Raw genomic sequence first — 21973 nt, forward strand, 5'->3', positions numbered from 1 at the left:
TCTAAATGAATAAATCTGCCCTAAATGACAGAATCCATTTAATATTAACCAAAAAAAATTTCCTTTATAATTTTTTTTGGAGAAAAAAGTGTCCAAATCTGAATTCTTTGGTATAAGGAGTCTCTGTGAAGAAACTCCCCATACCAATGCATAACTGCAACTTAAAAAGCTGTCTGGGGGCAAAGATAAATGATTTGCCCAAGATGCCTGCAAGTATGTGTCAAAGGCATGACTCAAGTCTAGGTCTTTCTAGCTCATTAGCCACAACATCACATTTGATTAAGTTACTAGAGATCAAGAAAAAGGAGTACTTACCAACACTCTAAAAAAGTAGAGATACTCTGCTGCTCCTGAATAGTTGCCACATTCATATTGGAATTTTGCATATCTATAGAGTGTATCTAAATATTCTTGTCTGAACTGAAAATAAAAATTAAAAGTTTTACTTTTTCATTTTGACTTAATGTCATCTACTTACTTAAGTTCTACACCAAATCATTTCACAATCAATTAGTTTCACTGACGACGAGATTCTTTCCCAACTTTTACTCCTCACATTTCATCAAAAAACAACTTTGGTCCTTAATGCAGATTCTTCTGGGGCACTATTTTTAGGTAAACCTAAAGCTTAAGATATTTGTGTTTTACTTTCAAGTTAACAGATACTAAATTAATACTATATGAAAGACTCATCTTTACATAAATGTAATTTCATGGAAGCCACTGACAAGGAACTACAACATAAAGCTGCATCTCACATGGTCTATCACAGTTTGCCAATTAAAACCATACATATGATATTAAAAAGGTTTCACCAAACTGTACGATACTGATTAAACAATAGAATTCCAGAATTGGACAGTACCTAGAAGTCATCTAGTCTGTCCTCTTACAAAGGGAATGAAACCTTTCTACAACATCTCAGTGGCCATCCAAATCCTATGTGATGGCTTCAGTGTCAATGAGCTCAAGGTCTCCAAAGGTAAATTATTCCAGGGTTAGAATACTTTAAAAGTTAAAACAGCCTATCTTAGAAAGCAGTGATTTTCAAAAACCAATGAAGGCTTTCAAACTGAAGCAGGACACCAGAGAAAAAAATTCTTGGATCAGGTGATCCAAGAACTGGAGGAACTGAATGGCACCTGAGGCACCTTCTAACTCATATTCTATGATAATTGTTAGGGAGTTCTTCCACACAATCAGCCAAAATCTCTTTCTGTGTCTTCCATATATTATTAGAGCTATCTCTCCGGGTCAAGAACATGCAGTTCTTTTATGTCACAATTTTTCCATATTTGAAGACAGCAATAATGTCTTTTCTTTCACTCCCTCCCTCTCAATTTCTTATCTTCTCCCTGCTAAACAACAGTCAGTTTCTTCAACTATTATGGTATAACTTTGAGACCCCTGAAGTGATGAAGACTAACACATAAGATACAGCAAAAATATTAACTGTTCTTGTTACGAATGTGTTATTATTTGCATTACAACAAAATGAATTATTATTTTTTCTGTGATCTAGAAGCAAGTTATTCTTTTTGATGAAGCAACTTGAAATTTACCTCAACTTCACATTAATAATCAAATCAATTATGTGACCTGTCATATTTAAGATAAATATAACACTTAAATTAAAATTTTAAATATTTTAAAAAACCAAAACACTTACACCATGTTTATCAGCCAAGTAGTCAAACAGCATCCGACCATCCCTTAATAAATGTTTAAAAAATGTATTTAGTTTTAAAGAATAATTCAAAATAAACAACTCTTCAGGGTCACAAAGACAAAAAAAATTAAAAACGACACTTAGAATTATGAGGAAAGAAATAAGCTTTTACAATGAAACAACACACTGTTCATTTTCCAAAACATTAGAATTAGGGGTTTAAAATGCTAGTAAATTGCATTTTAATTGTGAGGATACAAAAATAAATGCCCTGTTCTTATTAGCAGGAATACATTTTCTCTCCATGCCTGGATTACTTTCTTCTCAAGGGCAGGAGACATGTTTAATTATATTTACCAGAATGACAAGATTTGGGGTACATGGTACTTAAAAAATGCTGGTTAATAATCTTCCATTACACACAATGTTAAAGTATTTATATGTGCCAAGCATATTGCTAAGTGCTGGGTATACACAAAAAAGAACAGCAAGACAGTCTCTGCTCTCAATGAGGAAAAACAACAAATAATTAAAAATAAAATGCTGTAAACAGTATTGTAAATTTAGACCCATTCCTATTAGAGACCAATTAAACTTAAGGGCTCTTAAAATGATCAGACTAGCTAGGCTGATCTAACCACAGTATCATGTTAAAATTAGTCAGACATTAGGGGCAGCTAGGTGGCGTAGTAGATAGAGCACCGGCCCTGAAGTCAGGAGGACCTGAGTTCAAATCCAGCCTCACACCAAACACTTGACACTTACTAGCTGTGTGACCCTGGGCATTTACTTAAGCCCAATTGCCCAAAAATTAAAAAACAAACAAACAAATAAATAAATAAAATTAGTCAGACATTGACTTTGACAGACTTAGTTAGCTCTTCTCAGCAACGCAAGGATCTAAGACAACTCCAAAAGACTCATGATGGAAAATGCCATCCAAATCCAGAGGAGGAATTTTGGAGTCTGAATGCAGATAGAAGCATACTATTTGCTTTCCTTTTCTTTTGTTCTGTTTCTTCTTTCTCGTAGCTCTTCCCATTAGTTTTAATTCTTCTTTACATCATGACTAATGTGAAAATATGTGTAATATGAATGTGTAAGTAGAGCCTATATCAGATTGCATGCCATCTTGGGGAAGGAAGAGGAGAGGGAGGGGGAGAAAATTTAAACTCAAGCTCATAGAAGTGAATGTTGAAAACTAAAAATGACACAAAGTGAAGAAAGTAGAACTAAAAGAACTTATGTATAGTACTGTAACTGTAACAATATAAATAAAATCAGTCTGAAGCAAAAAAAAAAAAAGACTGTCATTGAAAAAGGCACCAAAGAACTACAGAATATGGTTGCCCTCTTGGAAATCAAACTAAATGGCTTGCTAGATATTTAACTGCCACCCTCATTTTGTTTAACAACTACATACACACAATACTGAGCCATTAAATACTTAAGAACAAAGTTTTTAATAGATATCACCAAACTAAATACTACTGTCTCTACAAGTTATGCAAAATGAAAAACTTTGAAAATAGACAAGAGACCTGTAACAAAATCAAAATCTTATAGAAACAGAATGAAGTCATATCATATCACACATCATACCATTCCTATCATCCTGTCTGTTACTGCAGTCGAAAACAGATACTTTCAGTGAGCTTAAGATAAGCTTACATTCTAATATGCTTCTTCAACTACAAAAAGCAGTAGTTTTATCCATTTGTTCAAGTCAGTAGGAAATTAAATATAAGATGATAATAATAGGAGCTTCAAGGCAGACCCAAGATGAAGAGCATTGACCAGGACCCACCTGAAGTCTCTCAATATTCCCCTCCAAACAACTTCAAAATAACTCCTCAAATCAAATTCTGGAGAGCCAAAGTTCAGTGTGAAACATTTTTGCAGCCTAAGACAATTATAGGGTGGATGCAGGCCTAGAGTGTGGCAGGAAAACCAGCAGTGAGCTACCGAAGCAGCTCTGATAGCAGCAGCTTTGAAAGCCCTCAGACCAGAGATGGTGAAGGGGGTTGAATAAATAGCAAGAAAGATTATAGGGGACCCTTTGCTAATACTGGGCACAGGTGGCGCTGATTGGCAACTCTAGTGTGTATAAGTAGTTCTAGGTTGCAGTTCCAGGGCCAAAAGGAGCATTAGTAATTGTGGCCGCAGTGCCTCCAGGAGGGGACCTTCTTGGGCTAAAAACCAGAGCACAGAGCAGAAGAGGACTAACTACACCTCTCCCGGGATAATGCCACTTGGGAAGCACCAAAAACTTGCAGACCTTCAGAATCAGCTCTGAAAACATCAGCATGAAAAAGCCTAAAGCTTGGCACAATGCCGCCCAGATCCAGATAGGCAGAACTCAACTTTTAACATAAGGTTGAAAGCAAAGAAATAGGCTGGAAAAATGAGCAATTAACAAAAAAGAAAAAAAAGGGAACTTGACCATTAAAAAATTACTACAGTGGCATGGAAGACCAAGATATAAATTTAAATGATGAAATAGTTTTATAGGAATGACCTCTATGAAATAATGCAAGTTGAAGTGAGCAGAATTAGAACAATTTATAGAATGAAAAAACAACCTTGAAAGACTAACATTCTGATCAATGCAATGACAAACCAGGAGTCCAGATGACTGATGATGTAATAAGCTAACTTCTGCCACAGGTGAATGGATTTAAAATGCAAAATGAAACAAACAGTTTTGGACATGGCAAATGTGGGAATTTACTTTCTTGAATTATGCATATTGGTTATGAGGGCTTCATTTTTATATATTTTCAACTGGGTAGGAAGGAGTAAGAGGGAAAGAAAATAGTGTGTAAAAATAAATTAATTTTAAAAAAACTTTGCTGGTTAGTATTTCACCATAGTTCTATTTCAATAGTTTACTTTGGTATGGCATTAATTCTAGGCTCTCAGAGGCTACCCCAAGTTTTAGAGGTCCTTTGCCAAGCTAAAAAGGCATGGAAACAGCCTAAGTTGAAGAAGTCTATCAACAGAGGGTCGTTCACTAGGTGACATTTTTTTGTCTACAACATCTCATTAAACCTTCTAAGGTGTTGAGTAGTTACAATCTGCATTAATAGAGGAACCACACAAAACTCCAAAAACATAGATGCTGAAGTTTTTTTATTTACCCAATATTTAAAGCTATTCAAACTTTTGGCCTGAGAGCCAGCTAAGTGGCACAATAGATAGAGTACTGGGCTTAGTCAGGAAAACCTAAGTTCAAATCCATCCTCAGACACTTACTAGAGTGTGACCCTGGGCAAGCCACTTAACTCTGTTTGCCTCAGTTTCCTCATATGTAAAATGAGCTGGAGAAGAAAATGGCAAACCATTCTAGTATCTTTGCCAAGAAAATCCCAAATTTGGTCATGAAAAGTCAGACACAACTGAAATGACTCAACAACAAAACAATACTTTTTCCTTGTACCAACTTTCTTAACTGAAAATATCTTCATTATCTATAACTTCACTTAAAAAAAATAAACCATACCTGTGATTTCAGTAATATGGAAACTCTTGGTTGAGGAAACACCTTCTACCACAGTAGTTTAGCACCCATTCTGAAACGTAACAGACTTACAGAGTTGCCCAGGAATACTGAGAGATTAAGTGACTCTCAGGCTCCACTTCTCAATCCAGACTTGATCTATCATGTCACAAAAACCTCATCCTGGAAGCATACTCTGCCTCTTCTTCTCATCAATTGCTTTATCCCAGATCGTCCGTTTTAAGGAAAAAGCCCAGGACAGCTATGTCTTTATTATTCTCTAGGCTCCATTCTTGATTCTCCTCATCCTGGAAGTTCCCTGGACTTTACACAAAAAGCGCCTGTGATGCCTTTCTCTGACCAACTAGTTCCTCCTAGAACCTTCATCTGAAGGAACAGTACCAGACAAGCTATGTCTTTATCCCTCTACTCCTGAAATCTCCAGATTTTCTCTTCCATAGTCCTCTTTCACCTCCTTACCTCCTTCCCTCTGATTCCTGGTACTTTTCAGTTTTCTTTGTTTAATGCTGTCTGCCCCCATTAGAATTTAAGCTCTTTGAGAGAAAGAACTGTCATTCTTTTAGCTTGTATTTGTATTCCCACCATTACCACAGTGGCTGGCTCACACTAAGGAATTAATAAGCGTATGTTAACTTGACTTCTATTTTTCTTCCTAATTCTCTTTCTGGAACTCTGAATAGATATACAGTTAAGTAGGAAAGGGAAGCAAGGGAATCTAATCTCTAGGGGCAGCTAGGTGGCCCAGTGGATAGTGCACCAGCCCTGGAGTCAGGAGGACCTGAGTTCAAATCTGGCCTCAGACACTTGACAATTACTAGCTGTGTGACCTTGGGCAAGTCACTTAACCCCACTGTCTACCCCAAAAAATAAATTAATGAATAAGAAATATATATTTATATTTATTAAAAATCTAATCTCTAATAAGCCTCCAACTACAACACAAGGACCAGGCAACACAGATGTTATACCAAGATGAGTATGCAGAAATGAAACAAAATGATGGGAAAGAAGGGCTCAGATCTCCCTTACAGATGGTCATGATGTTACAGGAGAACAGACTTAGAGCTCAAAGAAGCCCTAGTTCACTTAGACCAACTGCCTTTCCTTTACAGATGAGACTGAGTTCCATATAGATTAAATCACACGCTCAACTACACATAAAACCAGTAAGCTGAGATATGAAATTAAGTCCTTCCTAAGACTCCAAATTCAATATTCTTTGCACTAGACCATGCTGCCTTAAGGCTACCCCCTAGAGATACTTAAAACTAGACGAACAAATCTTTTTGGAAAGAAACAAAGATTTAGAAAGTAACCAAACAAATATATAAGCACTATAAAATTAAAACAAATTAAAATCTAAGTTTGAGGCCACTGTTGTAGAAAGCTTTATTGTACAGACAATATTCCTTTCTCATTCCTTTGAGAAAAAGAAATGAAAATTGGCATTTAGTGATAAACATCGCCAGAGTTGGTAAAAAGGCAAAAAAGGGGAAAATTGGTAATTCAAATCATATATTCATTTTAGGGACCTGCCATCGTGTGCAAATTAATAAAACTGGAAAGATTTCATTGAATGAGAACTAGAAAGTACCTCTGAGATAATCTTGTCCAAACTCTTCATTTTAGAGATGAGAAAACAGGCACTAGAGAGATAACTACCTTGCCAAAAATAGAAGTCAGATCTTTAAATTCTCTGCCACTATTTTTTCCAACCACCACTACATTTCAAAGGAAGAAGTGGCTACCTGGTAGACTGCATTTGCCTTGTTGTTTCTGGATCTTCAAACATCTTGACAATTGGTTCAGTTTCTGCCTGCAGCTGTTTTAGTTGTGCAACAACAGTAGTTCTTTTTTCACGCAAAGCTATTTTTAAAAAAAAGTGAGATATTACTATAATGCTAATGCAAAGTAGCTCAGATTATAATTTTCAACTTGATGGACAGGCTCACTGTCGTTACACTTATTCATCTATCAATAACTAACCACTTCCCCTGGGCAGGGAGTATAATGGATTGTAATTCCCATTTTACAGATGAGAAAACTGAGGCTGAGAGGAAAAGTGACTTCTTTAAGGCCATAAGATCCATAGAAGATATAACAAATGTAGCACAAATAAACCTAGTGGTCAAGTGAAAGAGCCCCTACACCATTCTTCTGGTGATGCCAGCATCAATAATCTATACCAGTCTTTCCCACTGTGCAAGGACTTTAGTATTTCAAGAAATCTGTGAATACGAAAATCCTCAAAAAAGTAACTTGAAGAATCAATATATCCTATATATGTGTACATTACTATCTGTATAAAAATACTATTGTGATCGATCCACCTAAAAGCACTAGTGAATTAATAACAACTTGTGGTTATATTTTCTCAACTAATAGGTTATAACAATGTGATGCTGGAGGCCCACAAAATTTTATATTAAAAAATTCCAAGGTTTGAAACAACTGCCTTTGAATAGGTCACAAAAACACTGGTGCTATGCTATTAACTTGTTACAAATCAACATTAATACACACAATTACAGGGGCTAAACATGCCCAAAGGAGACATAAGAAAATGTAACTCTGCACCTTCATGCCGAGATGACCTACGGATGTGTGCACCCTGAATATCTTGATATACTTGGTGAATACGTTGCTTAGTTTTGCTAAACTACCTTTTGTTATAGATGATGTGCTACAAACAACAAAGAAGGCAAACACACCAAGTTTCAGTTGCCTCCTTCTTCAAAGTTATGTATCTAGTTGATTTCTATGCAAGTTGTTGAATTTTGTTACTTAAAACAGATCAGTGACCTCAAAGTTGGCAGCACTCTCTCTGCACAAGGTTATATTAAATATATTTTTAAAAAGTACTGAAGGAATCAATGTTGGTGTGAGAACAAATATAATGCATAATTGAAAAACTTAAGTCTACAGGATCATTTATCAATTGATGGAGCTATTTTTATATTGTTTCTTTCATAAGTATGCACTAGATGCTTTTCAAGATAAGGTACACCTTAAACAAATCAAGTTACCAGTATATACAGGTACATAGTTGACAACACAAATAAAAGGGACTGTCAAAAACAGAAAGCATTTGATGATCTTTTATAACAATTCTGTGCCTTCAAAGAAACTATAATTATATGTCAATTTAAGAATAATTAAACCTTCTAGCAAAGAAGCTCTTATAGTTGAAAAAAAACTTAAAAAAAAAGAAAAACTTTAAAACACATGCCCAGAGTCCCAACATTCTGGTCTTTTATTACCAGGCTACTTACCATGAGGAATGTCATCAGAATAAAGGTTTTTATACACATCCATGGCAAAGTCCACCATGTTTGTGTCACTAAGAAGGTCCAATTTTCCCTGAAGTAATTCCTTTTCATTATATATCTGCAAAAAAAGTTGAGAAATATAGTGAGAAAAGTAAAAAAAAAACATTGATTAATTGAAAACAATAATAAAAGACTTAAAGATTCAGATTATTTGCAATGTCTAGTCTGGTTTTTGGTTCCAGAAAACCAATGATGAAATACTTTCCTCTTTTTAGTGGAGATGGTGAACTATGTGACGGTACAAAAATCTTCATGCGCTGTCAGATTAGGGCTTTGTGCTCTCCTCTGGGAATCCACTCTAACTTGATTATGTCTTTCCTAAAATGTGGCACTAAGAACTGAACATAATTCTCCAGAAATGAGCTATCCAAAATCGAATAAGACTATTGCTTACTTTGTCATGCTCACTATAACTTTTAACAGCATCTAAGACTGCTTTATCTTTTCAAGCCACCATGTCATATTGGTGACTCAGCCACATGAAAAAATGCTCCAAACCACTAAAAGAGAAATATAATTAAAACAATTCTGAGGTCCCACCTCAATTTCCTCAGAAATGGAAAAGTTGACAAAATAAGAAAATGACAAACAGGTACACTGGTGTACTAGTACTGCCATTATGGAAAGCAATTTGGTTCTATGCTCTAAGAGTTAATAAACTATGTATACACTGTCATCAATCCCACAGAAATCAAAGATGGAAGAAAAAGACTAATATGTTTTTAAAAAGTTTTATAGTAGTGCTTTTTTGTGGTGGCAAAGGACATGGATGTCTACAGGGGAGGGATAAGGGAGGGAAAGAGGGATGAATGAACAAAGTATGGTATATGAAAATAATGAAGGGGATAGTTGAGGAAACTGAGGCACACAGAGGTTAAGTGAATTTTCCAGGGTCACACAGCTAGTGTTTGAACTCAGGTCATCTTGACTCCAATGCTCTGGGACTCAAGATGATTCCTGAAGGAGGCCAACAAACCTCTCACCTTCTAGGTAAGAAGGCAGATTTTTCCAGGCTTGGGGGTCAGCCAATGCAAAGGATGTAAGTTTGGAGATTAAATGTCAGGTTGGAGTGACTGTCAGTAGTGCAGTATGGCTGGATCATAGTGTGAGGCAAGGGAAGTAAAACACAAGACAAACAGGAACAGTAAATAAAGTAGTACATACTCTGACTCACAAATTCCACTAGTAATATCTCAGTGAGGTCAAAGAAAGATCCCATATACCTTAAAATATTTGCAGCAGAATTTTTAATAGTAGCAAAGAATGACAAGCAGTATAAATATCCATCAATTACTATTGATGGTTAAAAAATTTATGGTACATGAATTTAATGTAATCATGACCAACAATAAATATGAAGTATTCATAGAAGCACTTGCTATATACTATGCACATGAGGTATTTAAGAACAACAACTAAAAAGGGAGGATTGTCTTTGCTCTCAAGGAGCTTACAAACTAGATAGGAAAAACAAATATGTAGAATATAATTAGGGAGAGGAGGAGGTAGAGGTAGATATCAGAACAAGCCTTCTGTAACAGGCAGCACGTAGAGTGACCCTTGAAGGGATCTAAGGATTGCAAAATGCAAAGGTGATGATCTAAGGCAGCAATTCTTAAAATGTGGTTTGAGAAACTCTGGAAGTTCTTGAGGCCTTTTCAGAAGGGCTTCGAGGTAAAAAATATCATAAAACTTTATTATAACGTTCCCTTTTCCAAATATGTCTGTGTGAGGCTAGACATTTCTTTTTTTTTTAAATTTCAAACTTAAATACAAAATGAGAAAAAACAACATTGCCATATACCCAGAAGACCACAAGAGATGATTCAATATAAAATAAAGTTCTCTTTCAAGAAAATCTATACAATACTATCCATTGTTTTCAAAGTGAACCACCTTTTCTTTGCTTCCTTGTTGGTTTTCTTTATACTCTGCTATGTACTTTTTACTTTATTTTCCCCCTCCCTCCCCCCACCACTCAAAGAAGGCTATAATTAAACATGAATATATGTATTATATATACACACACTTGTACACAAATATGCAAGACCATAACATGCTTATTTCCTCCTATCATCTGTACCTCCAAAGATGGATAGCATCTTCGTTCTTAAACCTAAGTATTTCCATGTTTTTCTAAATCAACCAGCTCATTTCCTATACCACAGCTATAGTCCAACCCAATCCCACCCTATCTGAGACTGTTTGAGAGCCCCCCCCAATTTCTGCATTCCTTCTATTCTTGGCTGGATAGGTTTCATTTATACAAGAAAATTTTAATTTAAAATAATAGAAATTACCCTTTTTATACTTCAAAAATCCTCTCACCTTTTAATATAGTTTAAGGTCTGATAATGAGGAATCTACTTCCTTTACATTTTTTCCCTGGTTTCTTTGAAGTTCCTGACCTTTTGTTCTACCAAATGAACTTTGTCATTTTTTTTTCTAACTCAATAAAATAATTTTTTAGTAATTTAATGGGGATGACAGGGTAAAATTGTCATTTAAAAAATTATACTGGTTGAGGCCAGATATTTTCCAACTACTTTAAACAATAGATTGCACAGTCTAAACTGCAAGAGACATGAGAATCTAGTCTTCCATAATGTCAGACATTAGAGATTTATAAAAATATGGAAAAAATGCCACTCTTCTCACTATAAAAAACAAATATAAATACTAATTGACTAAATTATGTTTAGAAATTTCTTCAAAAAATATTATTTATATTAACATGCATACAGTTTATTATTGTAATTTTAAATGAATTAATACATTTACAAAGTTTATCAGTTTTAATTTCTAATATTGTAAATATCAATAGACATAACCCACATCAAAAACAAAACAAAAAGTGGATCCTCAATAATTTTTAAAAATGTAAAGAGGTCCTGAGACCAAAAAGCTTGAGAACTGTTGATATAGAGGTTTCAAAAGGCAAAGGTGGGGCAGCTAGGTGTCAGGGGATACAGTACTGGCCCTGGATTCAGGACAACCTGAGCATAAATCTGGTCTCAGACACCGGAACACTTACTAGCTGTGTGACCCTGGGCAAGTCACTTAATCCCACTGCCTAACGAAAAAAAAAAAGGCAAAGGTGAGGATGCAGGCCATTCGAAGCATGAAGAGATACCTATGCAAAGGCAAAGAGGCTGAAGATGCAACGTCAAGTAAAGACAGTAAGAAGGCCAATTAGGTTGGAATGTAACTTGTTTTACGTGGAACAATGTGCAAATTAGTACAGAAAAAAATATAAAAAATGAAATAATACCTAAACTCAAGTAGCTTACTAAAAGATTTCCCTGCTTCCAAATCTGCCATCTCTCCACCCATCCTTGACCCAGTTTCCAAAATAATCTTCCTAAAGCACAGATCTGACCATGTTATTCCCCAGCTCAAGAACCTTCAGCAATTTCCTGCTGCTTCTACGCTTAAATACAGAAGTCACAGTTTAGCATTTAAAGCCCTCGATAAAGAGACACCAGCTCATTTCTCTAAACGCAATTTACATTAATCCTGCCATATACCCGACATCAGCCAAACTGGCCTACTTACAATTCTCAGAACTCAACATTCCATTTGCAGGGATCAATCAACCAATAAACATTTATTAAGTACTTTCCAGGCTCTGTGCTAAGTGCTGAAGATACCAAAAGAGGCAAAAATCAGTCCTTGGCCTCAAGGAGCTCAAAATAGAATAGAGGAGACAACATGCAAAAAACTATCTATAAAATGCCATACAGAGAATAGGAAATAATTAACAGAAGGAAGACACAAGAATTAAGAGGGTTGGGTAAGGCTTCCTACAGAAGGTGAGATTTTAGTTGGAACTGAAAGGAAGCCAGTGAAGACAGTAGAAGAAGAGCATTCCAAACACGGTGGACAGCCAGAGAAAATGCCCAGAGTTAGAGATGGAGTGCCTGTAAATGAAACATCTAGGAGGCCAGCTGGATCGAAGAATACATTCTAGGGAGTAAGGTGTAAGAAAACTGGAAAGGTAGGAGGAGGTTAGGTTATGAAGGGCTTTGAATGCCACACAGAATATTTTCTTTTTGATCCAGTAGGCAATAGAAAGCCACCACAGTTTAATGAGTAGAGGAGAAACATGGTTGGACCTTCACTTTAGGAAAATCACTTTGGGAGCTGAAAGGTAGACTGAGCAGGGAGAGATCTGAAGCAGGCTGACTCACCACCAGCAGACTATCGCAACTGTCAAGGCATGAGGTGATGAAAGTCTTCACCAGAATGGTGGCAGTGTCAGGTGAGAGAAGGGGACTTATTTGAGAGATGTTGCAAAGGTGAAAATTGATAGGTGCTGGAGACAAATTGGATGTTGGGAGGAGTGTTAAGAGAGTGAGGAGCTGAAGATGATTCTAGGGTTGCAAGCTTGAGTGACTTGGAGAATAGTGGTGTCTTCTACAGTAAATAAAAAGGGGAACAACAAGGAATGAAAGAGGGAAAGATTTAAGATGAAGAGAAGTTTGTTGCCTATGGTACATGCATTCTATAGGGCACAGTGGAAGGGCTGAGTAGAGTTTGATTGAAACTTTGGAGTGCGAAGGTTGGGGGGGGATGAGAATAAGGAATTGGATGTTGGGGGTGGGTGGGAAATGTTGTTTGGATGAAGACCTACAGGAGTGTAGAATCACTTTAGATATGCAGGATATGATAAGGTGTGAGAATGTTTGTTCATCATTGAGTGGAAGGTACCACTCCTCAAAGGAATTTGGAGATGGGACTAGGGGCAAGTGAACTGTGAGATGGGACTCACAGGGTCAGAAGTTCAGTTGAGAGGCCCTGCCTTCGATACTCCTTTTCCCTCTGAAAAGTGGAGATTAGATAAAAAAAGGTGTGGCAGGAGATGGAAATGGAATCCTCACACTGGAAGAAAGAAGTCTTAATTCCCCAACTCTCGTCTTCCCAGAATGGAAGGTGAAACAGCAGTTGCAAGGCCGGAGGTGTCAAAGGGAAAAGCTGTATCTAGCAGGAGATGGAAGACACCAGGCATATCAGCAGAATGTTTGACTCCTACTCTATCAGAAGAGGCTGGAGATGGTAGTTTCAAAACACCTTGAAAGCAGTCACCTCTTTGAAAATTGTTTTGAACTTAAACTGCTTTTATGACCTTCTTTTTCATTTTTTCAGGGGTGAGAGGGGTACCTTCCCTCTCAACCAAACCACAGTTGAAAAAAGAAAACAAAACCCTTGGGGAAAAAATATGCATGGTCAAGCAAAACAAATCCTTCCTCCATCATGTCCAAAAATGTATGTCTCATTCTGTACCTTGAGTTTATCACCTCTGCTGAGAAGTGGGTAGCACACTTCTGAAATAGTGATTGGTCATTTCACTGATCAAAGTTCTTAAGTCTTTCAAAGTTGTTTTCTTTATAATATTATTATTTTATCAACTGTTCTTGGTTCTGCTCACTTTCCTTTCCATCAGTTCTTATAAGTCTTTCCAAGTTTCTCTGAAACCATCCCTTCAATAATTTCTTGTAGCAAAACAAGTTTCCCCTATAGTCACATACTATAATTTGTTCAAGCAAACAAAACATTGATGGTTCCAATTGATATTCTCATAGTTTCCAATTCTTTACTATAAATATATTTGTATATATGGGGTCCTTTTTCTCCTTTGTTCAATCTCTTTGAGGTATAGGCTTCCCAGTGGTATCACTGGGTCAGTAAGCAGTTTAGTCACTTTTGGGAAATGGTTTCAAATTGCTTTCCAGGATAGCTAGATCAATGCACATCTCCACCAATAGGGCAATGATGTACCTACCCATCCCTGCCCCACCCCACCCCAACCTTTCTAACAATTATCATTTTCCTTTTTTTAATCTTCATCCTTACTAATTTTATGAGTATGAAATAGAACTTCAGAATTGGCTTAATTTCATTTCAGTAGTAATATGGAGCTTTTTTCTAATATGGCTGTTGATAGCTCTTGACATATTCCAACTCTCCAGATTCTTAGCTTCCTTGAAGGTTCCTGACTCCTCTGGTTTTCCTCTCTCCTTCAATTAGTTTCTACTTATTTATTTCTGAGTATACCACAGAAAGCTATTTGAAGGGACTGTTTTTGTCACTGGTATGTACTGATTATTTGCATACATGTTTTAGGCTCCAGTGTTTAGATAGGCTCCCTATCTTATAAGCACTTGAATACAAGGACTATATATAATTCAGAATCAAAGAGCTTCAGATTTGGAAAGAACCTCATCCAAGGCAATATAGTCAAATCAGTCCCTGTACAAGAATCATTTCCACAATATTCATGACAACTGTTCATAATGTCTCTGCTTGAAAACTTCCAATTAGGGAGAAATCCACAATTTTCCTTAAATCAAAATGAAATCCAACTTTCTGTAACTTCAACTCAACCCTAGAGAAGGAAGTAGCAGTCCATTAAGTATTTCATCAAGTTGAAGGTTGGATTAAATGTCCACTAAGGTCCCTTCTAAAACTTCCCACCTTCTCCAGAAGATTGCCCCCTCTATCATCACCATTTTCTCTAACCTTCAAACTCTCTCTCTCTCTCTCCTGGCTCCTTCCCTGCTGCCTACAAATATATACCTATGATGCCTCCATCCTTAAAAAAGTATCTCACATGATCCTACCATCCCTGGCACCTATTAATTATCCTCTCTTGCTTCCCCTTCTTAGCTAAAGTCCTAGACATTATTTTCTCCTGGTTCTTCTTCTGTCTGACCACTCCTGATTTTCATCCAAGTCATGACCACTAACCATAGATGCCTCCTGAGGAGATTAGAACAGCAAATGGTAGTGGGAATTGAGTGAACCACACTGACTCCATCTTGTTACTCAAGCTGGACCACCACCTCTACCTGTTGCTTAAAAACTCCTAACTATGGACCTATACTATGCTGACCAGAAATCCAATCAAATCTGAAAACTGACACAAGGAGTTTTCTCACAATTATACATCTCAAGCAACCCATATGCCTTACTTGAAAACTAGCCCTGGGGCAGCTAGGCGGCACAGCTGATAGAGAACCCAGCCCTGAAGTCAGGACGACCAGAGTTCAAATGCGGCCTCAGACCAAACAACTTGACACTAGCTGTGTGACCCTGGGCAAGTCACTTAACCCCAACTGCCTAAAAATAAAAAAATAAAAATAAAAAAAACTAGCCCTGCTCTGGCTAGTTACTGTTTATCGAATATAGACACTTGGAGGGAGTGGTTTGCCTCTTTTTCTGATTTCAGGAAATTGCACCCCTTAACTCTCTCCCTTCCAACTTGGAAAGTCCCTAATCTTTCCTCCAATTAGAAATCAGGATTACCTAATTTTGTATCCTGGCTAATTGTTTTCTTTTAATTAATTGGTCTTATTTGATTGTTTTCTTATTAATTATTAAGCCTCAATCATTGAATGGGAGAAAGTGGGGGGAAAGCATTCAAGGTAGAAAAAAGGGAAGAGGCTTCTGAGGAGATATTTTCCACACACCAGGCAAACTGTGTTATCTGAAAGGGAAGATATTCCCTTTTCAAGGGTAGGAGATGGGGGAGGGTCCTTTTAGACAAGACTGCAAGGCCAACGAAGAGTCATCAGAACAGTGGAAAAGACAATCTGCTTTATATAGTTTGTTTTAATTTTTTTCTTCCTTTTCACTATTTAGGCCACCAGGTGATTGGGGCATTTTGACACTGTTAGTCCACCGATACATATGAAATGATTGTGGTTCTTATTTTTCCCCTTACAGATTCCTCTGGCAATCTGGTGAGACTTATGTACTCCTTTTTTTTTTTTTAGGCAGTTGGGGTTAAGTGACTTGCCCAGGGTCACAGAGCTAGTGAGTGTCAAGTGTTTGGTCTGAGGCTGCATTTGAACTCAGGTCCTCCTGATTTCAAGGCCAGTGCTCTATCCCCTGAGCCACCTACCTGCCCCTTATGTACTCCTTTTTAGAATTCCTTCCAACTCTCAAATTATGTGATGTGATTCCATTCAGCAGTCAAAGTGATATTCCTAGCCTATTTTATGACTCCTCAATAAACTCTGTGGCTATTACTTACAGGGTCAAATATAAAATCCCCAGTTTGGCATTCAAAGCCTCTCATACACTGCACTACCCCAACCTTTACAATCTTCTTACACCTTATAACTCCTCATCCCTCATATACTCTATTATCTGGTAACACTGGACTCCTTTACGTTCCTCAAACAAGACACTTTATCAATGGTTGTTTCCCATGCCTGAAATGTTCTCCCTCCTTCCTGCTTTGAGTTTCAGTTAAAAATCTACAGAAAGCCTTTCCCAATCCCCTTTAATTCCATTCGAAATTTATCCTGTGTATGAGCTTGTTTGTACATAATTGTTTGCATGTTGTCTCCCCCCATTAAACTTCAAGCTCCTTGAGAACAGGGGCTGTCTTTTTTACCTTTCTTTGTATTTTCAGCACTAGATTTAGCACTTAACAGCCTTAAAAATATTTACTGACTAGTTCAACTACTACAAATCCATGAGAGCTGCCACAGGCATATTGGAAGTGATTTGTCCAAAGTTAGTAAATGTCAGAGAAGGGATTTAAAGAAGGATTAAAAGCCTTCAGGACTACTACTGCTACTACATCCACATAACTCTTTGCCTTACATTTATAGAGTACTTCAGTTTTCCTGACTATCCTGGAAACATGCAGCACAAGCATTATTATCACAGAAGGGAAGGTGATCCACTTATTTACCAATTATCAGAGAAAGGAAATGAATGCATATCTTCTGGCCCCAAACACAAATAATACAAAGAAAAACAAAATCAAAGTTCAAAATTTGTCTAGCCAAGGACCTAAGAAGAAAAGTTTCATCAGTTAAAGCGACCCTGGACAGTTTTCCGTCTTCTGTCTTTACCTAGGGTAATTACAAACTTACCAAGCACATTAAGAAACACACCCAGAATACACTGAAACACTTTTGGTTTTTGTTTTGTAAGCAAGAGTTTAGAAATAAAAAGCACTTAAGCATCAAGACTGGTTCCGCAAAATGAGTCTATCATTACCAAAGAAATAGTGAGAGACAACGTCCAAAGAATTAAAAAAACTTTTCGGGGATCTAATTCTACAGTTTACTGCCTGAACTAAGTAGACAATGTGTCACATACCAAATAGCCTGTAACTAAACAAAACTGAACAACAAAATGTTTTTAAAAATTCTTTATCTTAAGCTCCCGAATGAGCAAGTTCATGAGAACACTGTACTGGTCTCTTTACAATATTTTTTAAGGGAAGCGGTTAAACAACCCAAGTTTGTCCAAGACGGCCTACATACCCATCTCGAAAACAAACAGAACAAGTACACATATTTCATTAAGACTGACAAATTCTTTCCTGCTTTACCTTTTACTTTTTTCTACAGGGTAAAGAGAACTGGACTAACAACTTGAACAAAATAAAAAGAATTTCTAAGCAATCTAAAGGGGGGAGGGGAAGGAAGAGGTGGGAAAAGGGAGAAAGGGGGTGAACACAAGGAAGAACAGATTGGAGATTAATCTAACATTATGGAAAGAGACACCAAAATTGTGATCTGTGTGAAAGGGCATTAGGACCAGGAAGAAAGCTGGGCGAGTTAGACGAAGTCCCCACGTTTCCTCAGATTTGTAAAAGAAATGCAAGTAATTTTGCTCCCTCCTGTTCCTAAAACTCATACGCGAGGGACCTTAAAGGAAAGAAGAAATACTAGGCGCTCGACCAACAGTCCAGTGGGCCGCAGAAGCGCCTTGGGCCTAAGGAGTCCAAGGAAAACCAAGTCCTTTCCTCGTCGTCTCCCACCCTGTCCGAGTCCCCGAGGTTGGAGGCCCCAGCCGGCTCCGGCGGAAGAAGGAAAACCCGCCGGCCGCTAGGCCGCTTTACACGTGTAGAAGGCCTGGGGCCTTCCCCTGAAGCCGGACAGACGAAACAAAGGCCACCTCGGCTCCCAGGCCTTCTTTGCAGCCCTAGTGGCTCTCTCACCTCCTTGACTGAGAGAAACTCGAGCAACGGGAAGACCAGATGGCGGTCCAAAAAGTGCGCGATACGAGTAGTAAGATCGTACTCCGCCATCTTGCTGGGGAAAAGGGAGTAACTCCTAGCTAAGCTTTATTGATACTGCTGTAAAGGGAACAAACAGACAAATCCTCGACTACGCTTGCGCAGCTCTGTATCCTGGGAGGAGTAGGAAAAGAATGAGTGAGGCGGGGGCGGGGCTTAGACCTAAGTCGGGAGAGGCAGGAATAATTGCGTGCTTATTGCGCAGGCGCTTAGGTCGGCCGGCCTTTTCCGGTTCTTTTCGAGAATAGGGGAAGTGGTGTACTCTGAGCTTGAGACCAGAGTTACTGGCGGCCTGGTAGTTTTTTGTTTCGTTCCTTTTTTCCTCCCCACCTCTTTGACATCTTCCTCGAGCTTTGCCCAGGAGCTGAGCTGCTTCTGTTGACGTCGCCAGTCCACCGAAGTTGCTTCCTGTGGCCTCCGAGGTCACGGGTGGAAAGGGCCTGGGTCCCCGGGATGGAAGGCGGAGGAAGCACTTTTGCTATGGTCTACACCCGCGGCGTCCCCCAACCCTCATCGTTTATTTTCCTGAGGGAACTCTCGTTGTTGGGGATAACGAGGTTATGTCTCCTGAAAGGACGATTGGGCACTTGTCCTGTGGGAGGGGACTGACTCCAAATGTACAGTATTTACGTAGCAGCTCTGGGATAAGGTCCAGGAGAATGTAAGCTCCTTGTGGGCAGGGACTTTTTCTTTTGTATTTCCAGCTCTAAGATTGGCCCCTGGGCACAAAGTAAGTTATTGCGAAATGCTTTTTGAATTAAATTGAAGTGCAATCTTGACACCACTTGTAATAGTCTTATATTTTCATAGTGCTTTAAGGTTTTACAGTGTACTTTGCATGCATTCTTGTTAGAGCCTTACGCCAGCTCTGAGGCAAATTGATTCCTATTTTTCAGCTGTGGACACTGGGACCAAGAAAGATTAAATGACTTAGCTAGGATACAATTTATGTGCTTTATAGGATGGTTGTGAGGCAAGGGCTTTAACAAGCTAAGTAATGAATTTGTGTGGAGCTCTGTAACTAGAAAACCTGAATTCACCAAGCCTTTATTAAAGGCATATAGCATCCTATAAAGATACAAAGATGGAAAAGAATATTGTCCTTGCCCTCAAAGAGGTTAAATTCCGTTGTAGAGATTATTAATCAGTAGGTCAGTGGACAGCTTTCAGGGAATAGATGAACTTGAATGGGGGGTGGGTGGAAATTACATTATCGTTTTCATTAATCTCTATGTGAAAGTTAGCATTTCCCTCAGTTATTTTTTTAAAAATGCTAAGAAAAGGTCCATAAGTTTCACCATTCTGCCAAAGCTGTTAAAAATCCCTGTTCTAATGATATATACAAAAATAAATTTGCCAAGGAGATCTATTGAGGAAATATGTGAAGAAAATTTGAGGAGGAACAGATCATCTTTATTAGAAGGAAAGATTTCATGGAGGAATTGGAATCCAAGCTAAGTACTTTACAATACCTCTTATTTGAGTAGGTAGTACAAGTATTATTCTAATAACAGTAATAATAGTTAACATTTATATAGTGCTTGCTGTGTGCCTTGCACTATGCTAAGCACGTTACAGTTATCTTATTTGATTCTCACAACCCTTTGAGTTAGGTGCTATCCCTATTTAACAGATAAGGAAACTGAGTTAAATTAAGTGTTAAGTGACAGGAGAGGGTAGATGAGTTGCTTAAAGTCACACCTCAGTTCATTTTGTACCTAGACAAGCATCCTTTAAATAACATACCAAACAAATGATCATCTAGCCTTAAAAACTTCTAGTGAGGAGGAATCCTCTTCCAAGTAAATCTATTCAATTTCTAGATAGCTGCTATTATTAGAAAGTTTGTAATGAATGCTATGTAATTGCCTTCAAAATACTTGAAGCCAGCTAGCATATTCTCCACTAAGTCTTCTAAGGGATAAACATATCCACTTTCTTCCACTGATCCTTAAGGTGTTAAGTGAATTCAGAGGAAAAAAGATTAGAGTTGTTGGTGAGCAAGCTTTCCAACAAGCACAAGGGGAAGGTGGATAGTTTTTGGGAAATGGTAACTTTAAGAGTAATGGGAATAAGGGATTGGACAGTTGTGGACAGGGAACAGGTCTGAATGAATGGCAGTCAGGGGTTTAGAATCATTGGGTTATAAAATATGTGACCAGGGAGAAATTTATTAAATCATTGAGGAGTAAGTTCAGTTAGGTTTTCATTGTAATTAAGTGACCTAGTCTAGAGTCTGGAACATCTGCATTCAAATCCAGTGTAACACTTACCAGCTGTATTAGCATGGGCAAGTCATTTAACCTCTGCCTGTCACCTTAACTATAAAATGGAAATAATAATAATAATAGCTCACCAGCTTGTGAAGATTAAATAAGTAACATAACATTGTCCTAATATTAGCATAGTATCTGGCACACAATACATGTTTATTCTTTCTCCTTCACCTCTTAGGGGTTTGGTCTCTGGGTGCAGTTCAGGTCTGGGACTCATACTAAGAGTTGAGGAAATGGTATTACTCCTTTTCCCCCTAGGAAGGACACCATGCTAGAACCTTGATGGAATTGCCTTTATTTTCCCTGGAAGGGAGGGGGAGCCTGCTAGATGGAATGTTGTTTCTACTCTTTTAGAAGGGGGCTGGAGACTGGTGCAATGGAATGGTGTTCGCCTAAGGGAGGCAGGAATATTCTGCATGGTATTAGCAATATCTCTTTTGTTTTTTTACCTCTATTCTTTACCCAAATTTTTTCTATCATGATTGATCCCTCTCGTTTATGCATTTTCTCAGTTGGCTCTACCTTCACTTTTATATGTCTTTTGAATAAGATAAACCCTTTTAGAGCTTTATTCAAATCATGGATCTGATCCAGCTAATTCTCAGTGATACATTTGAATCATATTCTCAAGTTTATTTTCTTCATTAACTTTTCATTGTTCATTTATTTATTGACATTTGGTATCATGGCTTTTGTTACTGGTTCTTTTCTCAGATCTTTTCTCCTCTCCATTTTTGGACATATATACTATTATTCTTTTTCCTACTTTGTAGCTACTAAAGTATCTGGCTTGGTGAATATGCAGCTTTCTAGAGAGCACTGTGATATAATGTATAAAGTAATGGACCCGGATTGAGGAAGACTTGGGTTTGAATCTCATCCCAGACATTTCTGAATTGTGTGACCATGGGTGTGTCACTCAGTTACTTTGAGGCTCAATTTTCTCATCTTTAAAATTGTTAACACGGCCACTAACTACTGGATTGTTGTGAGGTTCATATGCAATAATGCATGTAAAGTACTTGCAAATCTTTAAGCTGTTGTCACTGTGGTTAGTCAGTCTCTGCCTTTCTTGTCTGTTTAAAGCCCTTTTGATTGATTTGACTGAGAAAAGATTGTGTGACAAATGACACTTAT

At 37.7% G+C, this 21973-nt stretch overlaps 1 protein-coding gene across 1 annotated transcript in view; it reads right to left on the bottom strand.

Annotated features, from left to right (window-relative positions):
• Positions 1 to 18606, bottom strand: part of EIF3E (eukaryotic translation initiation factor 3 subunit E) — a 50772-nt gene extending 32166 nt beyond the window's left edge. The window contains exons 1-5 of the mRNA XM_020970251.2: positions 18483 to 18606; positions 8462 to 8576; positions 6938 to 7055; positions 1670 to 1712; positions 316 to 420 (exon numbers count right to left, since the gene is read on the bottom strand). Of these exons, the coding sequence (XP_020825910.1) occupies positions 316 to 420; positions 1670 to 1712; positions 6938 to 7055; positions 8462 to 8576; positions 18483 to 18572 (471 nt within the window). The 5' untranslated portion in view covers positions 18573 to 18606. The remainder of the gene's footprint in view (positions 1 to 315; positions 421 to 1669; positions 1713 to 6937; positions 7056 to 8461; positions 8577 to 18482) is intronic.
• Positions 18607 to 21973: the final 3367 nt, after the last annotated feature.

The sequence above is a fragment of the Phascolarctos cinereus genome, unplaced genomic scaffold (genome assembly GCF_003287225.1).
Source record: "Phascolarctos cinereus isolate Bilbo 61053 unplaced genomic scaffold, phaCin_HiC Scaffold_4;HRSCAF=312, whole genome shotgun sequence".
In the NCBI taxonomy this organism is placed as follows: Eukaryota; Metazoa; Chordata; class Mammalia; order Diprotodontia; family Phascolarctidae; genus Phascolarctos; species Phascolarctos cinereus.